This window comes from Rutidosis leptorrhynchoides, chromosome 3 (assembly GCF_046630445.1).
Source record: "Rutidosis leptorrhynchoides isolate AG116_Rl617_1_P2 chromosome 3, CSIRO_AGI_Rlap_v1, whole genome shotgun sequence".
NCBI classification, from domain to species: domain Eukaryota; kingdom Viridiplantae; phylum Streptophyta; class Magnoliopsida; order Asterales; family Asteraceae; genus Rutidosis; species Rutidosis leptorrhynchoides.
In genome coordinates this window covers 62,987,468-63,012,501 of record NC_092335.1, presented here as the reverse complement: position 1 = coordinate 63,012,501, position 25,034 = coordinate 62,987,468, and the positions used below count along the sequence as shown (strand labels likewise).

Sequence of the window (25,034 nt, the reverse complement as noted above, 5' to 3'; positions counted from 1 at the left end):
AGGGAAACTTTTATCCAAAAATGAAAGAGCGCATAAACAATACAAAAGAAGGCCCGAACATTGTACTAGAAGATTACTTGGTAACTAACTAATTCGCATATGAAGATTTTCTATTTCTAGTGTTCAACAAAAGAGTAAGTTTAAGACATGAATACAAGTCAAGGCATACGAACAAAGTAAATCGTAAGTCATGCGCGAAACCATTTAATATGAGAAGTCCACAACAGATTATCAATTTACTTAAATTTCTTTATAGATCAACACAAAATACAACCCTTTCTTTTAGTTCAAAACGTGATTACTAATTTGTGAAAATATATAGTAGAACTATATGTTTGTGGCCAATGGCTAACAAGACACTAAATAACCTTAAAAATTCCAGTTGAAGTTTTAGAATAATGAATAATATCTTATCTACTCATCAATATTTTGCGGTTTCATAACATATTAACTCAATATCAAAAATTACTAAGCAAACTTACCGTAAATTGTAAGATTAAAGTCGGTTGCATATCAATTAAATTAATAGGAAATTAGGAATTATATAAAGAGGACAAGTGTTGAGAGAAAGGACAAATGAACCAGATGATGTACGGATCGAGCGAGTGAGATTGAAGTTTTGATCAAAGTCCGAGAGAATGCACGGCAGAGGAGAGGGAGCAACGGCTTTTGGCGACGGAAGACTCCAATAGATTCAACTAGGGTTTCAAATGGCAGAGACCGCTTTTTTTTTTTCCTTTGTTACGGTTTGGCCCGACCAGCTGTGAAAGAACTATAATTATATATATATATATATATATATATATATATATATATATATATATATATATATATATATATATATATATATATATATATATTGAAAGGATACTAGAGAACTAGAGTATGTAGAGAACCCATAAAACTCATAGATTGAACTTCAATCTATGTGTAGATTGAGCTTCAATCTATGAAAAAAAAATTCTAAAAAAAAACAGTCAATCTGTACAGAAAAAAAAATCAATCTGCAAAAAAAAAAACTGCAAAAAAATGCCAAAAAAAAGTCAATCTGCACGCAGATTGACGCAATCTGCATAAAAAATAGAAAAAAAGTTGATCTGTAAAAAAAAAAGGAAAAAAACGTCAATCTGCAAAAAAAAAAATCTGCACAAAAAAAAAATTAAAAAAAAATAAAATATGTCAATCTGCAGCAGATTGACTGAATCTGCACTAGTTCCATGGGTTTTCTACTACCTTTGGTTCTCCATGGATCCACACCCTATATATATATACTCCTACAGTCCTACTAGTGTCATTCATTGATTTTTTATTTGGATAAATATCGTTTGTTATTTGTTACTCCGTATTGCCAGTAGTTTGTTAGGCCAGAAACAGGGACCACTTATATTTATTAAAGTGTGTACACTGTACCCAACCCAATTTTGAAAGTGTTAGTACTGTACAACTAATTTGTACACAACCAATAACATTAAAGCGTTGAATACAATGGCGGAGCCAATAGGGGTGCTTTGGAGTGCTGAGCATTCCCTATTGAGCCCATATACTTCTAGTCCATTACCATATCTCTAATGCTATTTGTTTTGAGCATCCCCTATTGACAATGGCCATCCTAGATTTCTGAGTTAGTAATGTAATTTTTATGGACAAATATGATATTTTGGATATATAAACCAAGTTATATCGCTAATTTCAGTTTAACGAAGTTACAATGGATAGTTTAAGAATTAGGGTTTATGTTTGAGGAAGAGATTTCAATCGACATTATGGTTCCTAGAAGAAGAAAAGATGTTTCAAAATGTTTCATTAATTACCCCTGTTATTATAGTTTAGTTAAGTTAAAATCCTCAAGTTTGTTACTTTAGCACATTAGTCCCTAGTCCATATATCTGTGATCCTATAAGGCTGTAAGTTATGGATGAGATGGTTTTAGTTGTTTTAAAATAGTTAGGAAGGAGAATTGTTTTGAGGTTAGTTCTAATTAATCAATATTTGCCTTTTCAATTATGATATACTTTTTATTTATTTAATGTTGTTCGATATAATATTTATATTTCTATTTAAAAGTAAATGAAGTCTCCATAGTCTTATGTTGTAGCTCATGTAATAGTGGTCTGCCTCTTTTAATGAGAGGTTAGGAGTTCGACTCCCGTGGGGTTCAGCATTGCACCCAAGAGTGCCTTTCGCACATCGCTTTGCGGGGGCAGTGGGGTTATACCGCTCATGCCCTCGGATTGGACCGTAACAGTTGGGGGCGGGTTATGCAGAAGAACACATTGGTGGTTTAGTCCCATGGGTGATCCCGAACTAGTGTGAAAAAAAAAAATTGAAGCATCCCCCAATGAAAATTCCTGGCTCCGCCTCTTGTTGAATATACATTAGTGTTAGTGTTTAATGATACCGCCACCCGCAGGCGCACCTCAAGAGTATGCGGACAATCACTATTGTGCGTATGCGTGTTCTTGTGTGCGGTATGCGGCGTGCGAATGCCTTTGTTCCCGGTACGGCGGTTGCTTAGCTGTCAAGTAAATATCTTTTCCATAATTATATCCGTGATTTGGGGGAGTCAGTTATGGATACGATTAACGTGATCTGGGACGGTTCTAGAATTAGGGTTTGCCTATAAATACAAACCCTAATCATCATTTACCGGACACAGCACATTACGTAACCATCGCATACGATACACATTACGTAAAACAACATCATTCAACATCTCTTCAAGGTTAACAGGTTAGTCTTTTGTAAGCTAGTACCTACGACCTTATTTGGGGCCTCTTGATCGACGACCGTTATCGGAGGTGGACTTAATCACTTGGCCACCCCGCCGACATCATCATGTCGGCCAGGGTTATTCACGGTAGCCGGACCGGAGAGCCACGTTCTAAGATCCTTAACCCCCCCACCCCCCTTATGTATTGAGCAGGCATATTAAACCCCGCGGTTGAAATATGAAATGTCCCGTTCTTATTGATTAAAAACGTTCCATATTAATTGATTTCGTTGCGAGGTTTTGACCTCTATATGAGACGTTTTTCAAAGACTGCATTCATTTTAAAACAAACCATAACCTTTATTTCATCAATAAAGGTTTAAAAAGCTTTACGTAGATTATCAAATAATGATAATCTAAAATATCCTGTTTACACACGACCATTACATAATGGTTTACAATACAAATATGTTACAACAAAATAAGTTTCTTGAATGCAGTTTTTACACAATATCATACAAGCATAGACTCCAAATCTCGTCCTTATTTAAGTATGCGACAGCGGAAGCTCTTAATAATCACCTGAGAATAAACATGCTTAAAACGTCAACAAAAATGTTGGTGAGTTATATGTTTAACCTATATATATCAAATCATAATAATAGACCACAAGATTTCATATTTCAATACACATCCCATACATAGAGATAAAAATCATTCATATGGTGAACACCTGGTAACCGACATTAACAAGATGCATATATAAGAATATCCCCATCATTCCGGGACACCCTTCGGATATGATATAAATTTCGAAGTACTAAAGCATCCGGTACTTTGGATGGGGCTTGTTGGGCCCGATAGATCTATCTTTAGGATTCGCGTCAATTAGGGTGTCTGTTCCCTAATTCTTAGATTACCAGACTTAATAAAAAGGGGCATATTCGATTTCGATAATTCAACCATAGAATGTAGTTTCACGTACTTGTGTCTATTTTGTAAATCATTTATAAAACCTGCATGTATTCTCATCCCAAAAATATTAGATTTTAAAAGTGGGACTATAACTCACTTTCACAGATTTTTACTTCGTCGGGAAGTAAGACATGGCCACTGGTTGATTCACGAACCTATAACAATATATACATATATATCAAAGTATGTTCAAAATATATTTACAACACTTTTAATATATTTTGATGTTTTAAGTTTATTAAGTCAGCTGTTGTAACGACCCGGAAATTTCCGACCAAATTTAAACCCTAAACTCTATATGTTTCCGACACGATAAGCAAAAACCCTAATGTTGAGTCTAGAAAGTCTGAAATCTCTATATTCGAATAATCAATTGACCTTTTGACTACTCCCGACGATTCATGAACCTCCAATTGTAAACAGAAATATATGTATAGATAATTATACGTGTAATTAATTATAAATAATAAATTAATTATAATAATAAACTGTTATGGGATTTATGGTAACTTAAAATAACTAAAACTTGTTATTTCAAATATTTAGGGTATTTTGAACGTAAGTAATTTCAAACATGTTACGTCAACGTTAGCAATGCATTAAACGTATAATATTATACTTTATGTTTATTTGCCCCTGTAGATATATATATAAAGTTTGTTATTTAAAACATAATAATACATAGTATACTTAATATATGTATATTAATATGTATTTAAATATATAAAAATTTAATATCTGATATAAATTATTATAGAAGGTGTATAATTACTAAGGTTATTAACATCTAAATTATTATTATATGGATATCAGTATTATTAAGTAAATTATACTACAAAATTTGATACATTTAATTTGTTATATTATAACTAATATTATTGTCATCATTACTTATAACAACATTATTATTATAACTAGAATTAAAATTTTATTATTAGTATTATGATTATAATTATTTTTATAAGAATTATTACCATTATTATTAAAAATTGTTATTATTATAATTACCATAAATAATATAGATTAGTAATATTAACATAAAGATTTTTATTATTAATTTGGTTATCATTAATATTAGTATTATTCTTATTATTAATATTATTAGCATTCTTATTATTAACTATATCAAATATTAATTGAATTATAAAAATTTAACACATTATTATATTTAATCTATTTAATTATAACTATTAAACAAATAATATATATAACAGATATATATATGCACGCTTTTTATCAATATCATTATCTGATTCTGGCTACTTTCGAACGACCCTTTTCCTTTGATTAAAATTCTTTTGTCGACATCTGAATACAGTATTCCAATCCGTGATCAACTAGTGTTTTCTGCTCAATTACTTTCGCAATATATTTATCACATTTACTGAAAACAGATAGATATAGATAAAGAACGCGAGCCTCTGTTCTTATTATTTTTTTTACCATAAATCGAATTCGAACGAGATTTTAAAATGTAAAAGTGCAATCACGATAGGAATAACCTAAATAATCTTTCTGCAAATTATGGGATTCCAATTCGTTTTAATGTTTGAGAATTTTTGAAATTAAATTAATTATCAAAAAGGTTCAACGTATGAACAATTATAAAATTCGAATTCATATGTTTATTTTGAGTTAAATTGAAGGTCCAGAAAGGTTGTACGAATGATTTAATACCTCTTTCATGTTATAAACTTTATCTAAAACATTTTCAAATTTCGAGTTTGGGTTCGAGTTTCTCATCGTGTTCATACCTCTCTTCCAGTTATTTTTTTTTATTGATTCCTGTTTTAATCAATTCAAACCCGTTTTAAAAGGTTTCGGTAATGTTACATGTTTTAATTGAAACAATAAATCCAGTGCTTTTGTGTTATAATTTTCCTGGTCGACGTGTTAAGGGAGAAGGAGAGAAGAGGTATAACAAACAAGTTATATATTCTAAATTTCGGTATAAGATCAGATATCAGGCAATAGCCTGAACGGTTAAGGACTTGGTGGGTCATCGGGAGGTCGCGGGTTCGATCCCGGTTGTGGGCAGTCATAATCTTTTTGGGCCGAATTATTGAGGTAGTTATTTTAATATTACTAATATATATTATTATTGTTAATATTAAGTTGATTATTATTGTTATTGTTGTTAACATTAGTGATATAATTATTATTATTAATATTACAAATAAATGTAGAAAATCACCAAATCATTATTATTATTAGGTATTAGTAATATTATGATTATTATTAACATAATAAGGAATATTATTGCTATTGTTATCGGTAGTTTGAAAATAATAAAAACTTATTATTATCTTCCTTAAATATTGGTTCTAGTATCATTTATATAGGTATTATTATTTTTATTATTATTTTTATTATTACTACCATTACTAGAAAATTTATCATTTTTATTATTATTATTAAAAGTATTATTAGTATTAGTATTAGTATTAACAATACCTTTATTATTAGTTTTAACAGTAAAATTATTATTTTTAACATTTTTACTACTAAAATCACTATTATTATTATTAAAACTATATTATTGATATTGTTATTATCATTATTGTTACAATAAAAGCTAGATATATGAGTACATACTTAACCACACTATATTCTATAAGTTATTTATTTAGAATACATAAAATTGATATATTTAAATTTTAGTGAATCATATAAGGAACTAGGATAACAATTATAATAAATAAATTTATTCGATTACAATGTGTTAATGTATAAACAAATGATATAGGTTCGTGAATCCGAGGCCAACCTTAAACTTGATCAATGATGTTATATGTATTTTTACTACAAAATACAGTATGGTGAGTATATAGTTCCCTTTTAAACTCTAAATATTTTGGGCTGAGAATACATGCACTATTTTTATAAATGATTTACGTTATGGATACAAGTGACTAAAATTACGTTCTACATGGGTTTGAATCAAAAATCCCCTAGCTTGGTAACTTTAACTATTGGTTTATGAACTGGTAGGCGCGAATCCTAAAGATAGATCTATCGGGTTTTACACCCCCACCCAGATGTTGTTCTAGTAAACTAGAAGAACGGGTGTTTAGTACTTCGAGGTTAACGGAACGCACTTGATTCGGTGCACATATTATTATAACTCAGGGGTACACACTCTTGTTAAGGCTAGTTACCAGGTGCCCACTGCTTAGAATGCTTTTCATACACTTGCGAGTGTATTATGTTTTTAAATATGAAATCTTGTGGTCCATAGTTATTACACTGTTAGCATCAAACCTATATATCTCACCAACTTTATGTTGACCTTTTAAAGCATGTTATTCTCAGGTACGAATCGAGTCTTCCGCTGTGCATTAGCTTGAATTAAGGACATTACTTGGAGTCGATCATCGCGATGGAACCAGATGTTGTTGATTTCGTCCAGGGGGATAAGGACGGGTCTTGACAGATGGTATCAGAGCGTTGGTCTTAGCGAACCAGGTCTCCCATTAGTGTGTCTAACTGGTAGTTGTTAGGATACATTAGTGAGTCTGGACTTTGACCGTGTCTGCCTGTCAAAAGTTTTGCTTATCATATCTAGTCGGAAACTATCTGCTTATCATCCTTAGAGAATTACCTGCTCATCATTCAGAAGTCTAGACACGTCTTACTGCATTTAGTGCATCGATAGTGTAAAGACAAAAATTCATATCTTAGCGTATCTGTTATCATAGAATTGCCTAATACATGTCGTAAATTCCTCCGTAGTCTGCAAAATCTTTAGTACTATATATGAAGATATTCTATGAAGTTAGAATATCATCCTATATTCGAAAATCATTTCACATCGGAGATCCTTTTCATTCACCAAATTGCTCTCTTAGCAATGAACCTGAAGCATATACCGGCAAACCTGTTCGAAACATCATTTTCTCTTTCATTCTAGATTATCTTGTTACGAATATATGCCATTCCATATTTCGAATCTTATCCATCCGTTTGCTCCAACCGTCAATCAATCCGATGTACTAACAGAAGTTAACAAAATACGCGCTCTCGTGACGATTTTGGAGAACATGGTAATAGGATTACAAACACCAGCAGCAGCACCAGCAGCAAAATCCATACTACTATCATCAACGCCGACAGTACCTTTATCACCCCTATACCACAACCGCGTTGTAAACCTCAACATCGTAACCTGTACCTCGAATATCAACATTACACGCCTCAATATCACCATCTGTACTTCGAGTATGAACTTCGTTCTACACATCGATCTACATCGGCTATCTTCGCTTTACGTATCATTCTACCTCATTTTTTTTTCCTCATTCAACATGGTGATTATGTAATTTCTAAAGTTTTAGAGATTATGTAATCTAGTAATAACGATAAATCAAATGAGTTTAATATCTAATTGACTCATTAAATCCATAATTACATCTGACGAAAATATATATGCAAATATATTTTCATAAAGATTGTAATTAAAAATTCTTTCGTACAAACTGATAATGATGAAAATATTTTAACGGGTGGGTAGTACCCGAGAAATATTTAGAATTCACATTAATAAGTTACACAGTACATTCTTCAAATCTGATTCAACGGTCATCTATTATTCTATTTACAATCACCGATATACGTATCCGTTCACCACAGAATAACTATTTCCGTTCAAATTTCATGTTTGGATTTTGACCTATCATAATCCAACAAGTGGCATAATGAAGAAAACATTGGATATAATAAAAATTGTTAGAAACAAACGGATTAACTAATTGAAATATTGTTAAGGATTCCACGCTAACTGTTCCGGCTAACTGTTCCCAGCTAACATTTAATTTATCGCAATTTACATTCTCGCAATTTACATTCTCGCAATTTTATTTACTGTTATTTAATTTCCGCACTTTACATACCGTCGGGACACGTATGCAAGGTTTCGACTTATCATATCGACCCATCTATATATATATTTCGGAACGACCATAGACACTCTATAGCTGGCTATACAGGGTTGAGGTGGATTCCAAAATATATATATGGTTTGAGTTGTGAGCGACACTGAGACCGGTACACGGGTCACGATATGTATTAATTAATTCGAATATTATATATTTAATTTATATATGAATTTATCGGACTATTGGACTGCTAACTATGGACAATTAAAATGAATTAAAATATTGATTATAACATATGAAACTAAACAATTCTTCAAGTTTGCCACTTGATTCCATCTTAAACCCCATTCGTATCTTGACAATTACAATTCGCGTTCAAATTTTTCATGATTCTTGAAAACGCTTCTATCGAAAAGTTGAACCAGTCGCACCTCGTCTACGGAAAAAGATTCCTACATAAAGTTATGCACCTGAAAACTCTCGGAAACTGAATCAACATCTAACACGCAGCAGTGTTAATTTCTTTAGTGTTATTATTACCCAAAATAACTTTGCAATCCCTTTCCAAATTAGCCAATTTTGTCACAGCTCCAGCAATTTGATTTCGATTTTTCGTTCAAAACAACCTTGTTATAACCTCGAAATATATACATGTGTATTTATTGTTACTAGAGCACCTTTTATGTTCCACCATACGACCATAAGCGTTTAATCATCTAAAAACACAATTCGCCCGAAAATACCTCGGAGTGATAACCGACGATTCAGATATGGCTGCATTGAATGCAGAGGAAACAGTAAAATTATAGATGGCCTAAATGGCCAAAAGTTTGATGATAAAGAAGGGAGTGTTAGGAACGCTCGATAGAAAATTTGGTACTGAAAAATGGATTGAGCTAACCGTGAAGGAAACAAAGAACAGATACAAGGACTGAACCTGCCCTCAAAGAATCCAAATAAATCAGTACCTGCTGAAACCGTTAGTAAGAACCCTACCCCTTATTCTAACCCTTCTCAAATAATATTCTTCATCATCATCTTATCTTAGATATTATAAGATATCTTCAAATCTTCCGATATACATATTCTCCATATTTCTGGAGATATTTTCACAACTATTCTTATCTGAGGTCATTTATCTCTCAGTAACATCTGCATTACAACATAAAAGAAACTGTGTTAGTTTCTAAGTTCTGAAATCCTTCGAGTTTAAAATAGGAATGTTCTGAAGCAGTGTTGGGAATTGATGCATGAAATATTATAATATAATGAAACTTGATCAACTTCATTATATTACAGTAAGTCATGTTGAGTTTCTAATGGAATGTGATGATTCACAGTACCATCATCATGTACCATGTTACACGGCTCTTACAATCAATTCAAAATTTTAAAAATATCAAGAAAATATTTCTTGATGATTCGGTCTTTTCCAGGATATTTTGGTAAATTGACAAATCAAAATTGTTCCATTACCATTTCTATCTTAGAACATTAACAATGTTCATTCCAAAATCCATATGTGTGAATTACGGACCATTACAAGAGATGCTTGGTTGAAGAGGAGGAAAAGAAAAAGAATGAAGCTCCGAAATAAAAATTGTAGTAAAAATCGCAGCAAATAGAAAAGAGCATTAACTGTGGATGACAATGATTATAGAAGACAGAAGCAGGAACATTGAAGCATAAGGGAAGATATAAAACCCAACAACCACTCAGAAATTACAAACCGTGTATATCAATACATATGGCAATATAAAGACACGGGAGAACTAGAAACACTATGAACACAAGAGTATAGTAGAAGTAAATAGATTCTTCCGGTGGTAAATGGAAAAGAAGGATGATAGATGTGAAAATTAATAGTATATCAAGAATCAGGATTGGATGGAGCATATTAAGGAATGAGTAGAAAGAAAGAATAGAAGGTGTGGAGAATAAGAAAAACAAAGGGGTAGATTTATAGAAAAATATCCGACAAAGAAATCGAAACAGATTGCCGCGTTAAATCAAAGAAGATCTCGATCGCCGAAAAATCAAATCTTATTACGTAAGATTTTCTTTAAATTCCTTAAATTCCGGAAGTTAATAGTAACTACGTCATCGGGGGAAATGAATATATTTATTCACTCAATTCACTCTGTTGTGATAACTTCACTTGTGCGCTTCATATGACCGAATCGTTTTATCTATATTTCTCAATAATGATAAAACTCCATTATCACCTCATATTCGTCATAAAAACATTTCTATTGTTATTTATGACAACCTCTACCAAATTTCGGGGACGAAATTTCTTTAACGGGTGGGTACTGTAACGACCCGGAAATTTCCGACCAAATTTAAACCCTAAACTCTATATGTTTCCGACACGATAAGCAAAAACCCTAATGTTGAGTCTAGAAAGTCTGAAATCTCTATATTCGAATAATCAATTGACCTTTTGACTACTCCCGACGATTCATGAACCTCCAATTGTAAACAGAAATATATGTATAGATAATTATACGTGTAATTAATTATAAATAATAAATTAATTATAATAATAAACTGTTATGGGATTTATGGTAACTTAAAATAACTAAAACTTGTTATTTCAAATATTTAGGGTATTTTGAACGTAAGTAATTTCAAACATGTTACGTCAACGTTAGCAATGCATTAAACGTATAATATTATACTTTATGTTTATTTGCCCCTGTAGATATATATATAAAGTTTGTTATTTAAAACATAATAATACATAGTATACTTAATATATGTATATTAATATGTATTTAAATATATAAAAATTTAATATCTGATATAAATTATTATAGAAGGTGTATAATTACTAAGGTTATTAACATCTAAATTATTATTATATGGATATCAGTATTATTAAGTAAATTATACTACAAAATTTGATACATTTAATTTGTTATATTATAACTAATATTATTGTCATCATTACTTATAACAACATTATTATTATAACTAGAATTAAAATTTTATTATTAGTATTATGATTATAATTATTTTTATAAGAATTATTACCATTATTATTAAAAATTGTTATTATTATAATTACCATAAATAATATAGATTAGTAATATTAACATAAAGATTTTTATTATTAATTTGGTTATCATTAATATTAGTATTATTCTTATTATTAATATTATTAGCATTCTTATTATTAACTATATCAAATATTAATTGAATTATAAAAATTTAACACATTATTATATTTAATCTATTTAATTATAACTATTAAACAAATAATATATATAACAGATATATATATGCACGCTTTTTATCAATATCATTATCTGATTCTGGCTACTTTCGAACGACCCTTTTCCTTTGATTAAAATTCTTTTGTCGACATCTGAATACAGTATTCCAATCCGTGATCAACTAGTGTTTTCTGCTCAATTACTTTCGCAATATATTTATCACATTTACTGAAAACAGATAGATATAGATAAAGAACGCGAGCCTCTGTTCTTATTATTTTTTTTACCATAAATCGAATTCGAACGAGATTTTAAAATGTAAAAGTGCAATCACGATAGGAATAACCTAAATAATCTTTCTGCAAATTATGGGATTCCAATTCGTTTTAATGTTTGAGAATTTTTGAAATTAAATTAATTATCAAAAAGGTTCAACGTATGAACAATTATAAAATTCGAATTCATATGTTTATTTTGAGTTAAATTGAAGGTCCAGAAAGGTTGTACGAATGATTTAATACCTCTTTCATGTTATAAACTTTATCTAAAACATTTTCAAATTTCGAGTTTGGGTTCGAGTTTCTCATCGTGTTCATACCTCTCTTCCAGTTATTTTTTTTTATTGATTCCTGTTTTAATCAATTCAAACCCGTTTTAAAAGGTTTCGGTAATGTTACATGTTTTAATTGAAACAATAAATCCAGTGCTTTTGTGTTATAATTTTCCTGGTCGACGTGTTAAGGGAGAAGGAGAGAAGAGGTATAACAAACAAGTTATATATTCTAAATTTCGGTATAAGATCAGATATCAGGCAATAGCCTGAACGGTTAAGGACTTGGTGGGTCATCGGGAGGTCGCGGGTTCGATCCCGGTTGTGGGCAGTCATAATCTTTTTGGGCCGAATTATTGAGGTAGTTATTTTAATATTACTAATATATATTATTATTGTTAATATTAAGTTGATTATTATTGTTATTGTTGTTAACATTAGTGATATAATTATTATTATTAATATTACAAATAAATGTAGAAAATCACCAAATCATTATTATTATTAGGTATTAGTAATATTATGATTATTATTAACATAATAAGGAATATTATTGCTATTGTTATCGGTAGTTTGAAAATAATAAAAACTTATTATTATCTTCCTTAAATATTGGTTCTAGTATCATTTATATAGGTATTATTATTTTTATTATTATTTTTATTATTACTACCATTACTAGAAAATTTATCATTTTTATTATTATTATTAAAAGTATTATTAGTATTAGTATTAGTATTAACAATACCTTTATTATTAGTTTTAACAGTAAAATTATTATTTTTAACATTTTTACTACTAAAATCACTATTATTATTATTAAAACTATATTATTGATATTGTTATTATCATTATTGTTACAATAAAAGCTAGATATATGAGTACATACTTAACCACACTATATTCTATAAGTTATTTATTTAGAATACATAAAATTGATATATTTAAATTTTAGTGAATCATATAAGGAACTAGGATAACAATTATAATAAATAAATTTATTCGATTACAATGTGTTAATGTATAAACAAATGATATAGGTTCGTGAATCCGAGGCCAACCTTAAACTTGATCAATGATGTTATATGTATTTTTACTACAAAATACAGTATGGTGAGTATATAGTTCCCTTTTAAACTCTAAATATTTTGGGCTGAGAATACATGCACTATTTTTATAAATGATTTACGTTATGGATACAAGTGACTAAAATTACGTTCTACATGGGTTTGAATCAAAAATCCCCTAGCTTGGTAACTTTAACTATTGGTTTATGAACTGGTAGGCGCGAATCCTAAAGATAGATCTATCGGGTTTTACACCCCCACCCAGATGTTGTTCTAGTAAACTAGAAGAACGGGTGTTTAGTACTTCGAGGTTAACGGAACGCACTTGATTCGGTGCACATATTATTATAACTCAGGGGTACACACTCTTGTTAAGGCTAGTTACCAGGTGCCCACTGCTTAGAATGCTTTTCATACACTTGCGAGAGTATTATGTTTTTAAATATGAAATCTTGTGGTCCATAGTTATTACACTGTTAGCATCAAACCTATATATCTCACCAACTTTATGTTGACCTTTTAAAGCATGTTATTCTCAGGTACGAATCGAGTCTTCCGCTGTGCATTAGCTTGAATTAAGGACATTACTTGGAGTCGATCATCGCGATGGAACCAGATGTTGTTGATTTCGTCCAGGGGGATAAGGACGGGTCTTGACAGCTGTCCTCGTTAGTAACCTACAACTAGTTGTCCACAGTTAGATGTACAGAAATAAATCGATAAATATTATCTTGAATCAATCCACGACCCAGTGTATACGTATCTCAGTATTGATCACAACTCAAACTATATATATTTTGGAATCAACCTCAACCCTGTATAGCTAACTCCAACATTCACATATAGAGTGTCTATGGTTGTTCCGAAATATATATAGATGTGTCGACATGATAGGTCGAAACATTGTATACGTGTCTATGGTATCTCAAAATTACATAATATACAATACAAGTTGATTAAGTTATGGTTGGAATAGATTTGTTACCAATTTTCACGTAGCTAAAATGAGAAAAATTATCCAATCTTGTTTTACCCATAACTTCTTCATTTTAAATCCGTTTTGAGTGAATCAAATTGCTATGGTTTCATATTGAACTCTATTTTATGAATCTAAACAGGAAAAGTATAGGTTTATAGTCGGAAAAATAAGTTACAAGTCGTTTTTGTAAAGGTAGTCATTTCAGTCGAAAGAACGACGTCTAGATGACCATTTTAGAACACATACTTCCACTTTGAGTTTAACCATAATTTTTGGATATAGTTTCATGTTCATAATAAAAATCATTTTATCAGAATAAAAACTTTTAAATCAAAGTTTATCATAGTTTTTAATTAACTAACCCAAAACAGCCCGCGGTGTTACTACGACGGCGTAAATCCGGTTTTACGGTGTTTTTCGTGTTTCCAGGTTTTAAATCATTAAGTTAGCATATCATATAGATATATAACATGTGTTTAGTTGATTTTAATATTCAAGTTAGAAGGATTAACTTTTATTTGCGAACAAGTTTAGAATTAACTAAACTATGTTCTAGTGATTACAAGTTTAAACCTTCGAATAAGATAGCTTTATATGTATGAATCGAATGATGTTATGAACATCATTACTACCTTAAGTTCCTTGGATAAACCTACTGGAAAAGAGAAAAATGGATCTAGCTTCAACGGATCCTTGGATGGCTCGAAGTTCTTGAAGCAGAATCATGACACGAAAACAAGTTCAAGTAAGATCATCACTTGAAATAAGATTGTTATAGTTATAGAAATTGAACCAAAGTTTGAATATGATTATTACCTTGTATTAGAATGATAACCTACTGTAAGAAATAAAGATTTCTTGAGGTTGGATGATCACCTTACAAGATTGGAAGTGAGCTAGCAAACTTGAAAGTATTCTTGATTTTATGTAACTAGAACTTGTAGAATATATGAAGAACACTTAGAACTTGAAGATAGAACTTGAGAGAGATTAATTAGATGAAGAAAATTGAAGAATGAAAGTGTTTGTAGGTGTTTTTGGTCGTTGGTGTATGGATTAGATATAAAGGATATGTAATTTTGTTTTCATGTAATTAAGTCATGAATGATTACTCATATTTTTGTAATTTTATGAGATATTTCATGCTAGTTGCCAAATGATGGTTCCCACATGTGTTATGTGACTCACATGGGCTGCTAAGAGCTGATCATTGGAGTGTATATACCAATAGTACATACATCTAAAAGCTGTGTATTATACGAGTACGAATACGGGTGCATACGAGTAGAATTGTTGATGAAACTGAACGAGGATGTAATTGTAAGCATTTTTGTTAAGTAGAAGTATTTTGATAAGTGTATTGAAGTCTTTAAAAAGTGTATAAATACATATTAAAACACTACATGTATATACATTTTAACTGAGTCGTTAAGTCATCGTTAGTCGTTACATGTAAGTGTTGTTTTGAAACCTTTAGGTTAACGATCTTGTTAAATGTTGTTAACCCAATGTTTATAATATCAAATGAGATTTTAAATTATTATATTATCATGATATTATCATGTATGAATATCTCTTAATATGATATATATACATTAAATGTCTTTACAATGATAATCGTTACATATATGTCTCGTTTAAAAATCATTAAGTTAGTAGTCTTGTTTTTACATATGTAGTTCATTGTTAATATACTTAATGATATGTTTACTTATCATAGTATCATGTTAACTATATATATATATCCATATATATGTCATCATATAGTTTTTACAAGTTTTAACGTTCGTGAATCACCGGTCAACTTGGGTGGTCAATTGTCTATATGAAACATATTTCAATTAATCAAGTCTTAACAAGTTTGATTGCTTAACATGTTGGAAACATTTAATCATGTAAATATCAATCTCAATTAATATATATAAACATGGAAAAGTTCGGGTCACTACAAAATATGCATGATCAAGTGGTGCTTTCATTGAGAGTCGAATTAATTCAAGACTGTTTAATTGCTTTTTCTTTTAAGGTTTTGAATTGTATGACTCGTTATTTACAAAATTTTTGAATTTTTTCTTTAACAGTATCATGACTTCCGAGGAATCATCGGAACATACCCAAACAGATGTTCAGAACGCACCATCTGGTAGTCAACATACACCGGTTATGACTACGGGGGCCGCTACTCAGGCGGGATACACGATATACCCTCCACCTATATCCGGCGAACCCTTTCAGAGGTACAAGCCGATATATTCAGACGGGGTCACACCGCCAAGAGCAAACTCACCAGTCACAACCACGCGGCTGGACTTTTCGTCAGTGGATCCAAGGGTCATCTTTGCAGGCACTGGCGGTGGAACAACGGGGCCGCATGTGGTTTGCTGCGGCCAGGTACCTATTTACAGTACCACTGTTTCAATACCTCTGCATACGCAGAGCATTCAGCAGAATTCGTCATTTACACCGTTGCAACCTTGGCAACCACCGCGCCCAGTTTCGCAATTTTTAACTCCTGCGGATGCGCAGGCGTTACTTAATAGTTGGGGATTTGGGGTCATCCCAGATGCGAACTCTCATTGGACGCCGATAACAGCGCAGCAGCAAAGCACAGCGCATACAGTTGGGCTTTTAAGTGTGTATCCTCAAGTTTTGCAGATATCTGCGCCACAGGTTTCGCTTCCTTTACAGCCACCTGTGTACTCTGCGTCTTCAAGTTATCCCTCTTTTCCAACGCAGCAGCCTTGGTTATATCCGCAGATGCAGGGTCAACCTTGGCAAAATGTTCAAGGGTAGGCAAATCTTGCAAGTCAATTCATGCAGGCCGCACCTCCTGATATGGTTCACTTATTTTCACAACCTGACTTTGTTCAGGACATGATGAAGTGTTTCTTTGTAAATTTGAAAGGGGATCCTGTTAAACCACCCTTCGAGCTACCGACTACCTTTGACAAGTTTCCTCCGCATATATCCGCATACCCGTTTCCATCAGCACCAAAGATACCTAGCACGTTGGGTACTTACAATGGCCTGACCGATCCAGATGATTTTTTACAGCGTTTCGAAGGCGCAATGCGCACTCAAGGCTGGGTAGATCCGGTTGCGTGTCGGATATTTCCTATGACACTACAGGGTATTGCTCGTGAGTGGTTTAATAAGTTGCCGGCGGGTAGTATTGCCGGGTTTATGGATCTGCGGACAAAGTTTTTACTGCAATATCAGAATCAGAGACCACGCAAGCGCACTCACATTGAATGCCATGATATCGTGCAGAAGCCCAAGGAATCTTTGGGCGAATTTCTCACAAGGTATACTAATGAGTGCCTGCGTATACCAGATCTCAAACCAGAGCAACAGATTTCCGGACTCATACATGGTATAAACTCAGAACGTCATCCAACACTGGTAAGGCGTCTGCGCCATACAGTCCCAACAACTTATGCTGAGGCGCTTAATGAATGCCACGACTATATGCGGAGTGGCGAAGATAATGACATTCCAACAGCTAGCTCACGCAACGAGAGAAAGGACGATGATGATCGTTTGCGCTATCAAAATCGTGGTAACAACTCTCGTGGAAGGTATCCTAGCGGTGGTCCCATCAGGAATGATGAAGGGAAATCAAGTGGCAATTATCGAAACAATAATCAGCGCGGCATCAATAATCAGAACTATGCGCTACTCAAAAGTCTGTCCAAAACGCCCAAGGAAATTTTGGCAATGGAGCCAGTATGCGCGACCTTCGCGGTTCCAACTCCGCTTACAGAATTTGGCAAGCGGGACAAAACAAAGTATTGTGAATTTCATGACGATTATGGTCACGACACCAATCGGTGTAAAAACTTGATGGAACGGGTTCTGGAAGCGCTTCGCGCGGGCAAATTGGATCATCTAAAACCACCTAAAAAGGACAAGGGAAAGGCCGCAGAAGAGGCTTCGAAGTCTAAGACTTTCGCGTGGCAGAAAGTTGACAAAGCGAAAAATGCCGACTTAACCATTAACATGGTTGACGCAGAGAAAATCAGCCAGCGGAGAAAGTACAACGATTACCAGGATTGGGAGCTTCTCCCGATCACTTTCCCTCCTGTAATGTCAATTGATTCTATTAATGAGCCCATTATCATCAAGTGTCGCATCCCCGATTGCGGAATCCAGGTTAAGCGCATGCATGTTGACACTGGCAGCGGTGTCGATATTATGTATGAGCATTGTTATCGTTTCCTTCCGGCAGAAGTCAAAGCGCAGTTACGCCAGCCTGATATTACGCTATCGGGGTTTTCTGGAGAAAACTCGTGGCCGCTAGGCCGAATAGAATTAATGATAGAGCTTGCGGATGACAGGAACCCGCAGATGATCAGGCGTGAATTAGTCGATTTTTATGTGGTTCGTTCAACTTCACGATATAACGCACTGCTAGGGAGAAACTTCATACGGCGTTTTAACATTATCCCATCGGTAGTGCATGGTTTGATTAAGTTTCCCACAGTAGGAGGCGTTGCCACAGTTGTGTCACATCAAGCAACCGAGCTGTGTGGTTCTGTCGCGTCTGTAAGCGCTCCTAGCGTAGGAGAGCAACTTGCAAACTGTGCAGTAATAGCAAACCGCTTGCATCCGGATAAGCGAATTAAAATCGGCGCAGGCTTGTCAGCCGAAACGAAGGGCAAGTTGCATGGAATACTGTCAGCTAACGCAGATATTTTCGCATGACGCGAGTCAGACATGACAGGGGTTCCGCGCGATATTGCGGAACATAAGTTAAACGTTAATCCATCATTGACACCCGTTAAGCAAAAGAAGCGGCATATGGCCCTAGACCGCAGTGATTGGTTGTGCGCAGAGGTGGACAACCTTGTCAAAGCAAACATTCTACGGGAAGTGCGTTATCAAACGTGGGTTGCAAATCCTGTGTTGGTAAAAAAGGCTGACGGTAACTGGCGAATGTGCGTTGATTTCAAAGATATTAATAAGGCATGTCCCAAGGACAATTGCCCTCTCCCGGAGATAGACTGGAAGGTAGAATCACTATCGGGATTTAGGTACAAGTGTTTTCTGGACGCATACAAGGGTTATCACCAAATCTTAATGGCTGCAGAAGATGAGGACAAGACTGCTTTTCATACGCCACAGGGTATTTATTATTACACGAAGATGCCTTTCGGTTTAAAGAATGCTGGCGCGACCTATCAGCGTGTAATTGACGCAGCATTCAAGCACCAAATCGGTAGAAATCTTGAAGCGTACGTCGACGACTTGGTAATTAAAAGCAACACCGAAGAAGACATGCTCGCGGACATCCTGGAAACGTTTGCATCTCTGCGCAGGATCAACATGAAGCTTAACCCGCTTAAATGTAGTTTTGGGGAAGAGGAAGGCAAGTTTTTAGGTCATGTGGTGACAGCGCGGGGTATCAAGGCCAATCCCAAAAAGATTGAAGCCATTGATAATTTGCCATCTCCGAAGACAAAGAAAGATGTGCAGAGTCTAACGGGGAAGCTTGCGGCTATCACGCGGTTTCTGTCGAAAGCCGCAGAACGACAGTTACCATTCTTCAATACTTTGAAAAATTGTTTGAAGAAAAAAGACTTCGTATGGACTCAGGAAGCAGAATCAGCCTTTCAGGAGATGAAAAAGGTGCTTGCAGAATTACCAACACTTACTGCGCCAGTATCAGGAGAAACGCTAACGCTGTACCTCGCGGCATCGAAGGAAGCTGTCAGCTCAGTCCTCATCGCGGATCGCAGAAAGACGCAAATGCCGGTCTACTTCGTAAGCAAGACGCTGGCATCAAGCGAAGTAAACTACTCACCAATAGAAAAGCTTGTATATGCGCTGGTCCATACGGCGCGGCGTTTGCGCCAATATTTTCAAGCACATCCAATCGTGGTTCTAACTGATCAACCAATCAAACAGGTGTTATACAAGCCTGAGATTTCTGGCCGAATGGCTAAGTGGGCAGTTGAGTTAGGTGAACATGAAATAAATTTTTCTTCGCGCAGTGCGGTTAAGGGTCAAATACTTGCTGATTACCTAGCAGAATTACCTGCGGATGTCGAGGCATCAGCAGAACATCAGGATCCACCTGCACCAACTTTGTCACCATGGGAATTGTACACCGATGGTGCGTGCAGCGCATCTGATGCAGGTGCGGGTGTAATTTTAACAGGCCCGGACGGCGAAGAGCATACATACGCACTGCGGTTTAATTTTGCTGTTACAAACAACGAAGCAGAGTATGAGGCTCTGTTAGCAGGTATGCGCATTGCGCACAAGTTAAATGTTAAAATTTTGCACGCTTATGTGGATTCAAAGCTAGTATGCAGTCAAGTCAGCGGAGATTTCGAAGCGCATGACATAGCCATGCAGCAATATCTATCGCTTGTTCACAACCTCGCTGACCAGTTTGAAGCTTTTCAAATCTCCCACGTGATGCGGGGGCAAAATAAGAAAGCGGATGCGCTAAGCAAACTGGCTGCCTTGGCTTTTGATCATATGGGGAAGAAAGTTCTAATAGAAGAACTCAATGCGAAATCCATTGTTATGATGCCTTTAGTGGCACCAGTTGAGGAATCAAGCTCAACATGGATGACGCCCATTGTGGCTTTTCTGCGGGATGGCACGTCTCCTGCTGATTCCGCTGATGCAAAGAAAGTCCGCGTTAAGGCACCGCTGTATGCCCTTGAGGGTGACGTCCTATATCGAAAAAATTATTTGGGACCGCACTTAAGGTGCATTGGCCCGAAAGAGGCAGAGGAAGTTGTACGCGAGGTGCATGAAGGTGCATGCGCACTCCATTCGGGGCACAGGTCCATTGTGTCAAAAATAATGCGGCTAGGATATTATTGGCCCACCATGTACGCGGATACTGCGCGCATAGTTAGGCAATGTGAATCATGCCAAATACATGCACCTATTAGCAGAGCACCTGCGCATCCAATGATACCAGTCTCCTCACCGTGGCCATTCTGCAAATGGGCAATCGACATAGTCGGACCATTCCCAAAAGGCCGAGGTAATTTTATTATTTATTTTCTAAACATGCTACTCACATCAGTATCTTACGCACATTCTGCGCACGCAGGAAACATCAAATTCTTGATTGTTGCAATCGACTATTTCACAAAGTGGGTCGAAGCGAGACCGCTGGCAGCAATCTCAGGAAAAAGGGTGCGAAATTTTGTATGGGAGGACATCGTCTGTCGATTTGGTATACCAAACGAAATTGTTAGCGATAACGGTACGTAGTTCGCGGGTGACCCTTTTCGCAGCTGGTGCGCGGAGCTTAATATTAAGCAAACTTTTACATCTGTTGCGCATCCGCAGGCGAATGGCCAGTGCGAAGTCACCAACCGCGTTATAGTAGCTGGAATCAAAGCTAGGTTGGGTCATCGTCGCGTTGGTTGGGTGGATGAACTACCGAAGGTTTTATGGGCGCATAGAACAACACCCAAAGCAAGCACTGGTGAGACCCCGTTCAGTTTGGTCTATGGATCTGAAGCTGTTGTACCCGCAGAAATTGGGGTACCGACGTTCCTCATACAAAATTTTGATGAGCAAAATAACTCTGAAGCTTTGCGGGAAAATCTTAATTTGCTGGAAGAGCGCAGACTTTCTGCGGCTGTTAACGAAGCAAATAACAAGCAAAAAATTGCAAAGTACTATAATCAGCGTGTGCGTTCGCGCTCTTACAAGTGCGGTGACTTGGTTTGGCGTCAGAACGACGCAAGTCATGTAGAGGATACTGGGAAACTGGGCCCCCGTTGGGAAGGTCCATACAGGGTAGCGAAGGCAAACAATACCGGGGCGTACCATCTCGAGACATTAGATGGAAAACCTGTGAAACGCACTTGGCATGCGACGTTATTGAAAAAATGTTATATGTAGCTAGGTGGACCTGATCACTCCAGTTTATTGTAGCACATTATTTTTTCTATGTATTTTCCGTCCGTTTGGATGTGTCGCGGTTGTAATTGTGATTAATGCCAATTAAATATTTACTCGCGCATACTTTTGTTGTTTAAATCTTTTTTGTATGCGGTTCCTGCCTACTTAAGGGGTGTCCTCTAGCCCCCGTGCGGTAGAAGCCTGTTTGGTTACAAGGCTAGACGATAACGACAGGCAAAGGGAATTGGTTTTCCCCTAGCCAAGCGCCACGCAGACTAGATGGCTGCAAAGTTGACTTAAAAAATTACAAGCATTGGTATGCTTGTGCGTAATTACTCTCGCATTGGTTTGCTTGAGGAACTCAAAGCATAAAAACATTGCTTCTTTTTAGTTGCGTTGCTTACTATACAGCTATAGTGCACCTCTAGTACATGACAAAGCGATAACGCAGTAGCTTTCGAGTCTAAATTATTAAAGGGTAATTGTTAAAGTATTGGTTTATTTTACGCAGTAATACCCGCATACGCATGAGTTTTGGTTAACTATGCGCATGGGCATGCGGTTCACATTTTGTTTTGATTCGCGATATATAAACAAATAAACACACTACGCATGCATATCAGGAATATATATACATCAAATTAAGTTGTTACATAAGAGGTAATTGTTTGTAACGCCTGCCCAACACGGGACTTAGGGCTGCAAAAATACAAATACCTGCCTAAGCATAGGACTTACGCCGCAATCCAACACTAATAATCCTCCTTTAAAAACCCATCGATCGACATGTTCGGGTCCGCAGCGAATGCATTGATTAGGGGGATAGGGATGGACTTGATGGCTTCTTCCGCCTCCATTAACGCTACAGCCGTTCCCTCTTTTAGCTTCTTTTGAACGATGTCGGGGAACGGCGGTGTTAGACCGCAAGCTTGGATTACCTCCTGCACAGCCTTGTTGATTTCATGGTCCCTGACCGCATCAACGTAGGCATTGAACTTGTCGGACACAGGCTCTGAGTCCATCACCTTTTGCGCAATGGTAGGGAGTGTGGTGCGCAGCTTTGCTAGATCCGCCTCTGCCAGCTCGCGGTTGGTTACCGCGTCATCCCTTTCCCTCGTAACTTTCTCAAGCTCCGACCGCAAACGTTCTGCATCCCCCTTCGCCTGCTCAACCGCACCAACCAGCTCACGGCTCTTTTTTATTTCCTCAATCAGCGCGGCTTTGGTTTCATTCGCGGTCGACTCAACCGCCTTACGCGCCTCCTCAGCAGCATCCCTATCCTTCTTGACCTGATCTACACCCGCCTGCAGTAGTCCTAGCTCTACCTCTTTGCGCAAAGCTAGCTGGTATATGCTGGAAGAGCGGCGGGCCTGATCCGCAAACATGCCGAAAAATACAAGGCCATTTTGAATGAAGGCATTGTGCGCCTGGTTAAACGGTAGAGCGGCCAGTTGCTCGCGGAATTCGTCCGGAAAGATTTGCTACAGGAACGCAGACTGCTCTGCGGCATTTTTCGCAGAAGACTGTGTGAGTTGGCTGAGGTTGGCAACGCGGAAGCTACCTTGCGGAGGAGTTGGTGTGGAATCGGAATCCACGTGTATTGTCTTATCCTTTGATGTGGCGGTAGCTTGGAGATCTGGGTTGACCCGCGGGGTGGACGGCTGCGTCTCCTCCACATGCTCTACATATCAGTAAATAGTTATAACGTGAACTTTAGTATGCGGTAAAGGCGCAAGGAATGGACGCTTACCAGTAATGGGGGGAAGTAGTTCTGCGGAGCGTGGCTCGATTGGAATAAAGTTATCGTTCCGCATGTCCTCCCTTTGTTTGGGAGTCATCTTCTTCTTCTTCTGCTGAGCCGCAGAGGTCTCAGCTGCTTTGCGTTTGTTGCCAGATGCCGCCGGCGATTGCTCCACGTTTTCGCTAGCTTTCTCCTGCTCTAGCTGTACGTTCACATCTTGCTTGCGGAAGGAGATTCCCGCAATCTCTTCCGCAGTCAGCACCTTCTTCATCCTCATTTCTGCAAAGATACGCGCATGCGTTAGATAATATACATACAAAAACAGTTTAGTACGCGATTATACTATTCCTACCCTTTCCATCCGGTCCGACTATGGCTGGGCGCACATCCTCCCATGGCCAGTGTGCGGATATCTTCCCTAGCCGCAGCATTACGTTCCCATATGATCGATGCACTAGCTGTGCGTTTGCACACTCCGCTAATAGTTTCCTTTCATCCTCATCCAGGGCGGGGGTCTTGTTTCATCCTTCTCCACCTTCTCGAACCATATCAGCGTTTGCGGGAAGTTTGCACTCACCACAGTTTGGTCGACGAAAAAGAATGTCTCTTTCCAATTCCCCGCATTCAATTTTGGGGTCTTAGTGAAGTTTTGACGAGCGAAGAAGGTGAACCACGATTTGTGGTGGTGGGCTAGTCGGTATAAATGGCAAAACACCTTCACCAGGGGCACTTTCTTGAGTGCAACGCACCACATCTCGAACAAGACTATTTTTCCTATAGCGTAAGGGTGTAACTGACCTAATCCGACCTTAAAGTGATCTAGCACGCCCAGGAAGAAATCAGTGGGAGGAACCCTAAAGTTGCCATGCTTAAAAGCATGTTCGTAAATAGCCACCTTTTTCTCCGGTGGCTCGTGGGCTCGCTGATTGGACAAAGGGGGCACCAGATTGTACTTGGCTAAGGGAGGATACTGTTTCACTAAGTAATCTATGTGCTTCTGCTCTATAACAGACTCTACGCTATCTACATACGTCTCGTTAGC

The 25,034-nt window shown here is 36.2% G+C and overlaps 1 protein-coding gene across 1 annotated transcript; it reads right to left on the bottom strand.

Moving 5' to 3' along the window:
• Positions 1-23,732: 23,732 nt before the first annotated feature.
• Positions 23,733-24,380, bottom strand: LOC139900035 (uncharacterized). The gene is made up of 2 exons (XM_071882847.1): positions 24,002-24,380; positions 23,733-23,932 (listed from the first exon to the last, which is right to left on the bottom strand). Exons 1-2 carry the CDS (start codon positions 24,267-24,269, stop codon positions 23,733-23,735), a joined length of 468 nt encoding a protein of 155 aa, XP_071738948.1. The 5' UTR covers positions 24,270-24,380.
• Between the last annotated feature and the right edge of the window lie 654 nt (positions 24,381-25,034).